This window comes from Otolemur garnettii, unplaced genomic scaffold (genome assembly GCF_000181295.1).
Source record: "Otolemur garnettii isolate 467f Iridium unplaced genomic scaffold, OtoGar3 scaffold00019, whole genome shotgun sequence".
Classification (NCBI taxonomy): Eukaryota; Metazoa; Chordata; class Mammalia; order Primates; family Galagidae; genus Otolemur; species Otolemur garnettii.
This window is the reverse complement of record NW_003852414.1, coordinates 8445456-8454289: the sequence shown is the minus strand read 5'-3', so window position 1 is coordinate 8454289 and position 8834 is coordinate 8445456. Positions and strand designations below refer to the sequence as shown.

General features: G+C 42.6%; 1 protein-coding gene across 12 annotated transcripts in view; it reads right to left on the bottom strand.

Annotated features, from left to right (window-relative positions):
- Window positions 1-7937, bottom strand: part of ABI1 (abl interactor 1) — a 112247-nt gene extending 104310 nt beyond the window's left edge. For all 12 annotated transcript variants that reach the window (XM_023511461.1, XM_023511462.1, XM_003786738.3 and 9 more), the window contains exon 1: window positions 7597-7937. In XM_023511461.1, the coding sequence (XP_023367229.1) occupies window positions 7597-7713 (117 nt within the window). In that variant the 5' untranslated portion in view covers window positions 7714-7937. The remainder of the gene's footprint in view (window positions 1-7596) is intronic.
- Between the last annotated feature and the right edge of the window lie 897 nt (window positions 7938-8834).

Here is an 8834-nt window from a genome sequence, read left to right as displayed (position 1 = left end):
AAAAAAAAAAAAAAATCTCTTATTTTGTAGCACAGTGTCTTGTTAAATATTAAGATCTAAAAAGTTTATAGTTCTAGCATTTGTCTATTATTTCTAAAATCAAACTGTAACTTCAATAAATATTATAATCCACACATTAGAAAATACAATCTCCTCAATCAAAAATTTTTAAATGCCTCAGAATTATCATTTAACCATTATTTTTGTCTTATAACGCTATTTTAATAGATTTTATGGAGTTATATCTGCCTAATTACCTAATGTTTGATTTAACCCCTTGTCCAAATATTACCTACCCTTCTTCCTTTCCAGCTAATATATTCTTGACTATGAACTCACAAATGTCAAATTCTTAAGACATAATTTCACTGAAGATAAATAAGATTACTGTAAATGGCCACATGGCAGATTCCCAATTGCCCAAATATTTCTTTTACACAGTACTATTAGCATTCCTCAGCTATCAGATTCAACTGGAGAAAGCAGAATCACACAAGAGGAATCAGAAAGTGTCCTGAGGGACTATTACAACCATTTTCTTTAAAACTCTCAAAAAGACAAAATTCACTCACACTAAGGACCTAAACAGACCAAGACTAGATGAAAATAACACATGTAAAGCTCTTGTTAGTATTAAAGTTACAAAAGAAAAAAAGAGGGTGGCAACTATAGTTCAGTGGGTAGGATGCCAGCCCCATATATAGAGGGTGGCAGGTTCGAACCCAGGCCTGGACAAACTGCAACAAAAAATATCCGGGCACCTGTAGTCCCAGCTATTCGGAAGGCTGAGGCAAGAGAATTACCTAAGCCCAGGAGTTAGAGGTTGCTGTGAGCTGTGACACCACAGCACTCTACCGAGAGCAATAAAGTGAGACTCCGTCTCTTAAAAAAAAAAAAAAAAAAAAAAGGAAAGAGGACATTAGTTTTAAAACAAACTTCCAGCTGGACACAGTGACTTATGCCTATAATCCTAGCACTCTGGGAGACTGAGGCAGGTGAATTGCCTGAGCTCAGGAGTTCAAGACCAGCCTGGATAAGAACAAGACCCCCATCTCTAAAAAATATCCAGGTATTGTGGCCAGCACCTGTGGTCCCAGCTTCTTGGAAGGCTGAGGCAAGAGGATCTCTTGAGCTCAACAGTTTGAGGTTACTGTGAGTTAAGATGCCATAGCACTCTATCAAGGGTGATAAAATGAGACTCTGTCTCAAAAAAAAAAACACTTTCAAATAAAATACAGTACTAAAAAATAGTCAACATTTTCTTCAAAAGCACTAGCAAAAACTGATAGGATATTCTGTGATACTAAGTTTAATAAGAAGTGATAAGCTTGATCAGATCCTGCTCTAGTCGGCCCAGTATTATTCATGACAATATCATTAACAAACGTGTTGCAACATGCTATGGGTCAGCTTAACAATTAACTGAGGGTCTTCCATAAAATTATCCAATAATGTAAATTATTCACTTACATATCCAACCTTTATCTCTAACTTTGCTAGCCACTCTTTCACTCAAACTTCCAAGTGCAATTTTAAGAATTCTAACCATTTCAGTCTATCTTAACCTCATTTTGTCTCTTTCCTCATACCTGGTTTGTACTGAAATCAGATCTACCCAAAATATTTCAAGACTTTTTTTGTTAACCTGTTAATTTCTCTGCAAAATTACTTATCACAATTGCAACAATGAATCAGAATTAACAACAACAACAAAAAACAGGCAAGGATGTATGGAAAAGAAAAAGATGCAGGGAGATCAATGAAAAGCTAACCTATAATTCCTATACAGGATCCATAGCCCCAGTCTGAAATTCAAAATGCTCCAAAATTCGAAACTTGAGAAAGACACTCAAAAGGAAAAGCTCACTGGAGCATTTCCAATTTCAGATTTTCAGACTAGGGATACTCAACTGATAAGTATATATAATGCAAATAATCCAAAATCTGAAACAAATATGAAATCCAAAACACTTTTAGTCCAAAGCATTTTGGATAAAAATACTCAAGTGCCAAGACTTCGACTATAATTTGGGGTGATACAGGCAAGTCCCCAAATTACCAACATACCTCTTCTCATATTCACAACTTGAAACTCAGAATGCACTTCAAAAGAAACAATGGTAAGGCTCGGCACCATCTGCAGACACTGGACCTGGTGGGTTCAAATCCAGCCCAGGCCTGCCAAACAACAATGACAACTACAACCAAAATAGCCCGTTGTGGTGGTGGGCGCCTGCAGTCCCAGCTACTTGAGAGGCTGAGGCAAGAGAATCACTTAAGCCCAGATTTGCCCATCAAGAGTCTATCCTAGGGCCTGTAGCACAGTGATTATGGCGCCGGATACATCCACCCAGGCTGGCGGATTCAAACCCCGCCCAGGCCAGCTAAACAACAATTACAACAGCAATAAAAAACAGCCAGGCGTTGAGCAGGCACCTGTAGTCCCAGCTGCTTGGGAGGCTGAGATAAGAGAATAACTTAAGCCCAGGAGTTTGAGATTGCTGTGAGCTGTGAAGTCCAGCACTCTACTGAGGGCGGGCGACATAGTAAGACTCTGTCTCAAGAAAAAAAAAAGAAGAGCCTATTCTATTTATCTTCTGACATTCCTGAACCAGTCTTGAATTCCAGATTCATGTGGAAACAGCACAGTATGGAAAGAACACAGCCTGTGTAATCTGTCAGAGTTAAGACAGAAATCCTCATTGGCAATTACTAACTATAAGACAAAACAAAATTTACTTAACTTTTTTTTTTTTTTTGAGACAGAGTCTCACAATGTCACCCTCAGTTGAGTGCCGTGGCATCAGAACAACCTCAAACTCTTGGGCTCAAGCCACATGCCTGGCTATTTTTTCTTGGAGTTGTCATTGTTGGGTAGCTGGCCTGGGCCGGGCTCAAACCCACCACCTTTGGTGTATGTGGCTGGCGCTGTAACCACTGTGCTACAAGCGCCAAGCCTATTTAACTTTTCTAAGTCCTAATTTCTACATATATAGTATATGAGAGCACTGCCTATCATGGGGAGTTTGTAGGGATTAAAGATAATACAAATGGACCAGCAGAGAATGTGACAAAGTACATATAAATAATAATAGAGGCAATTATATTGCCCTCTACCCTTGTCTAGTACCCTCTTCACAGATTCTTTTTATCTTCCATGTCGCAGTAAGCACCCTGTTCAGACTTTATTAAAAGGAATTTAAAGTTTGGAATCGGATTATATATATAATATATATGTTTTTTATATATATATTATATATATAAACCTAGGTTTGGGATGGGGCAAGGTGGCTCATCACTGTAATCCCAGCACTCTTGGAGGCTAAGGCGGGTAGACTGCCTGAACTTACCAGTTAAGAGACCAGCCTGAGCCAGAGAAAGACCCTGTCTCTAAAAATAGCCAGGTGTTGTGGCAGGCGCCTGTAGTCCCAGCTACTTGGGAGGCTGAGGTAAGAGAATCACTTAAGCCCAGGAGTTTGAGGTTGCTGTGAACTATGATGTCACAGCACCCTACAGAGGGTGACAAAGTGAGACTCTCTCTCAAAAAAAAGAAAGAAAGAAAGAAAAGAAAACCTAGGTTTGATTCCAGGTACTGTCTCATACAAGCTACTGAACTTCCAGCTAGGTACTTAACATCTCTGAACCTCAGACTGTTCATCTGTTATCCCCCAAAGAGGAAAAATCAAAGAGGTATTATAATTGACACTTATAAAACTGGCATAAACCATAGAATACCAGAAAAGTTAGCTTTCACCTACCCCCAACACGCAACTGCTCAAATCCCTTCCAAGATCAAGTATGTATAACTGAGCAAACGTGACGGGAGAAGTAAAGTGAGCTAAACTAAGTAGCTCACCATAACATACCATGATGATGTCTCCTGCACACTCGCACTACAGAACATACTTGTTCACCCTAATGGCATTCTTTTTTTTTTTTTTTTAAGACAGAGCCTCAAGCTGTCACCCTGGGTACAGTTCCGTGGCATCACAGCTCACAGCAACCTCCAACTCCTGGGCTCAAGCGATTCTCCTGCCTCTGCCTCCCAAGTAGCTGTGACTACAGGGGCCCGCCACAACGCCTGGCTATTTTTTGGTTGCAATTGTCATTGTTGTTTGGCGGGCCCGGGCTGGATTTGAACCCACCAGCTCAGGTGTATGTGGCTGGCCCCTTAGCCGCTTGAGCCACAGGCGCCGAGCCCCTAATGAAGTTCTTGTTAGTAGAATTCAAAGCACGAAAATTAAGCTAAAAAGTTAAGCTGTATGGAAGACTGCTCCATCCTAGCAATCTGCGTCCTGAGAAACCTTAAGCAATTTCTATTCCCTTCTCACTTAGCTTTCCTTCCTATTCCCCAAAATAGTTCCCTTAACAAAGGCAGTATGGACCTAAGGTAGGGCAGAAAGAACTGGCTAGATGAATAAGTATGTTCAACTTAAGGAGTGACCATCCTTGATATAGTCCACCAAAAAATATATCAAGATGAAAGATGGAAAAACCAAAAAGACTGTTTTTTCAAATGTCCATATGAAAATACTTTATATTTTTAATATCATTTATCCCATAGAAACTTTAAAATACCGACCTCCTTAAGATAGTGAAATCTTTTGAGAAGTTTTGCTGTGAATAATACAATTAATGAAGTCAACAGGACACAAAGAGCTAATAAACTGCTCCAAGGACTCAACTGCAGTACGGCCAAAAAGCTCAACTAAACCAGACTGAACTTTCAAACTATAGGAAAGCAACAAAACGAAAATTAAATTCTTAGTATCAAAAAGACATAAGGTCCTAGGCAACAACTTAACTCACCTTGGCTATAAAGAAATCCTCAAAACACAAGTGACTGCCTACTTCCCCTGAGAGGAGGTTTGTTTATGAAGGGTATTAGTTATAACCCAATAAAGGTCATAGAAAAAGGATATGGAAAGATCTCAATAGACACTCAAGTGGCTATTTCTAGTACTACTACCTACCACATCAACTTCCACATCATTTTCTGAGCTTGTCTGAGTCTGACTCAGCCTAAGTTCCTCAGCAAGGCAACTAGTGGCCTGAATCATATAGCCCAAACTTTAAAGGCTACTAACACACTGAGATAATCATTGCTATATGTGAATTTTTCTTTTCGTAATTCTTCAGTAACTTCAGAATACCTTACTGGTGTCAGCTTTAAGTCCACCAAAAAAACTTGGGGCATAGTGGCTCACACTTGTAATCATAAAACTTGGAAAGGTCAAGGTGGGAGCATATAGAGGCCAGAAGTTCAGCACCAGCCTGAGCAACATAGCAGGACACCCTCTCCACAAGTGTTAAAAAAAATTAGCAAGGCATGGTGGACTACTGCACCTGTAGTCCCAACTACTTAGGAGACCAAGATAGGAGAACGGCTTGAGCCCAGGAGCGTCAGGCTGCAGCAAGCTATCTGTGACCATACTACCACACTCCATCCAGCTGGATGACAGAGCTAAACCCTGTCTCAAAAAAAAGAAAAATTGGGGAACTTGAGACCAGTAACTGTGTCTCGTGGCACTACTGTACTAATACTTTTTTTAAGTGAGAGACTATATAAGAAATAAGATTTATCTTAATATACATATGAGCAATGAAGTTTTAAAGTGTTTCACTGTTATATGATGATGACAGGAGGGGGGAAAGAACGGGGGTCAGGGAGGGGAGAAAAAGCATTACAGCATACAATTATCTGAAAAAATAGTAAACAGGCAGGTTAAAACATGTTTACAGCTTACTAACTATTGCCAACACACAGCAGTTACCACACCATATACTTGTCAGATTTCTCAACATGCAAAACAAAAAGCAGCCACCCCTTTATGAAGTACTTATCTACTGACTTCTAAACAGAAGTAATGACTTTTCTGGAATGGGAGAAATTTAACTTCCTGAACTCTCCCTTTGACTTTCAAAATCTTTTCAGTAAATTCAGGTTCTCGATTTCAAATCTGTAATACGGATAAACCACAAGATCACTTGTCTCTTCACTAACTATATCCACGTTTCTACTAGATTTTAAAATGCCTTTCTTGAAGGCTAAATATGAAGTCTGCAAAAACGAGTAATACAGTAGACATGACAGACATTCAACAAGTTTACTTATCAGCAGAATTCCTAAAAGCCTGAAAAAAAATCACCAAGATAAATTCCAAGTAGTGCTACTGAAGATACTATGTTACTAATGTGGAAATTGAGAAATATTCCAAATATTCTGAAAACAGTATCTCCCTCTAAAAATAAAGAGGAAAAGCATTTGCCAACACAGAAACTACTGGTTCTTTTCAAAATGATAACCACATGGGAGGCATTTCTATAAATATTTCTGAATTGCAATAACCCTAACCTTTCAAAGCACGTTTTGGTCTCACCCTGCCAACAAGAAGTGTATTTTTGGTGCCATTAATACAAAGGGCTCTGCTATTTTATTTGGTTCTACTGCAAACTGTTGGTTTACACAGTTAAACACCTACAAAATAACTACCACACACAATGCACTTCCAATCATTAAAATAAACACGAACAAGCAAGCATCTGTCATCGATAAGGTCCTAGGAATTTTCTCTAATTTACAACAACAGATATTTTCCACATTGTAGTTCAAAGGCTAAATACATGTTCGTTAATCTATTTGGATGTCTGTTCTATATTTACTTAGGTTGGAAAGAGAGAAACCTCAGAAAATAAGCAACGGCCACGACACCATTCTATTTTAAGTTACTCATGAAGCCTACAGAGCAAGAACTTTTGGGGGAAGAGCGAGCGTTTAAGACATTTTTCCAAGTAGTTAATAATTCGTGTTTTATCATTTACCATAGTCCTAACAACCCCTAGAATACATGATGGTGGGGGCGGAAGTGAAAATGACGGGGGGGGGGGATCCGACTTGAAAACGGACAGGCAGGCAAATTTACAAACCTTCAATTAAAGGGAATTTTAAGATTAACTTCTCTCGAACGCCCTCCCTCACTCTCCACACCCGCTTCCTCCTCTCCTCGGGGAGGTCTGTGTAATGTGACTCATGACAAATTTTTTAAAATAAATAAATAAATAAAAGACACACCCTCTGGGCTGAACTGACATAATCGCCCCCACCGCACCCTCCGCCGACACACACCCCGCTTTTCCTCTCCCTTCTGCGGCTTCTCCCGGCTCCTCGTCCCTGCCCTTTCCTCTCCTCTCTCTTCCCTTCCTGGACCCCTCTCGCGGGTCGCAGAGGCGGTGCGGCGGCAGCTGGGGGCTCCGGGACAGACGCCCGGCGAGCGGGAGGGAGGCTGCCGGGGGCTGCGGGGCTCCGGGGCCGAGCCCGCCGGGGCAGCGGACGGCAGGGGCGCGCCGGGCTCCGGGCTCCCGGCTCCCTCGCCCATTTTCTCTTTCCCCCTCCACGGGTTTCAGCCTCCACACTACTTCCTGGATCGCAGCCCGAATCCCCGGCCGGGCCACTCGCTCTCTCCCGGCCGGGGCCGGGGCCGGGGTCGGGGCCGGACAGCGGCTGAGGGCAGGGGCAGCTCCCCACCCCGCGCGGCGGCCGGCGGCGGCTCCCGGACCGAGCCGGCGCCTGCTGGCCGCCCGCGCGCCCGTCCTCACCTGTATGTAGTTGTTTTCACAGTAGTCCGCCACCCGAGTCAGGTTCTGGTAACTCTCTATCAGCGCCCTCTTGCCAGACGGGATCTCCTCCTCTAGTAACATCTGCAGCTCTGCCATTTTCCACCCCTCTGCATCGCTTCCTGTCGCGTTAAAGAGACAGAGGCAGCAAGGTCCGCCGAGGCTCCGAGCACCTCACAGCCCGGATACAAACCGCCTACCCGCCCTCCCGCCTGGTATTGTGGGAGCGCACCTCCTCCTCTTCCTCCTCACTCTCTCCAGCCTCCCTCCACCCTCTGCGCTCAGCCGCCTGAATCTCGTTCTCTCGCGAGCCTTCATTTCTCCCCTCGACCCACGGGATTTTTTTTTAGCAAGGCTTTCTGGGAATTGTAGTCTCTCATAAGCCAGGCGTCTCGTCTAGAGCGCATGCGTCCAAAGGCCCTCCAGAAAAAAACGACGGGGAGGGGCGTTAAAAGAAGGCGGGCGGAGGGCGGCGGTGGTCAGGTCGCGGTTTCCTCACTGCTCCGGAAGATGGCGCCGCCGGGTGACTCTGGGCGATGAAATCGTTTCCCGAGAAGGCTGTGAAAGTTGGCCGAGCTTGGTCAATCAGGAAATATCAGCGAATCAGAGACGTCCATTCCGATACGGACTAATAAGCAGAATATGGAAAACTCCAACTCTTTACTTCCTCTGTGATCTTAGACATAACGCGACTCAAGCTTTACTTTCTAAACCTCCGCCACCATCAGTTCATTAAAATTTAGCAAACATCTGTTGATGGGTAGCCCTGTACCAGGCCAGGTACTACCCATTGCGGGTACACGTTGAGTAAGGATCCTCGGTACACTGAAAGAATCAGAATTTTAAAATAAACACAAAATATGTTTAGTTCTTTCCCGTCTTTTTTTTTTCTCTGACTCTCCTTTGCATACTCTTAAGTTATGTACACATTATTTCACTTCTTTTGCATAATCATTTTGATTTTCGTTCTTTTTTTTATCAACTGCTTTGGAAAGCCTCGACAGGCCCTATAACTTCAGGCTTTTCACTTCAACAGGAACATTAAATACTTTTGATATGATGGGCTATGAAAGTGTTGACCAAAGGCTAAAAACCTAAAGATCACATTAAAGTCCATATTTGAAGAAAAGGTCACTGAGGACACCTGCAGGGAACAAGTTAAAGAGAAAATAAAAGGGGGGAAGAAGAGTTAGGGATCAGCCCTCAAGGGGAGGCAGCAG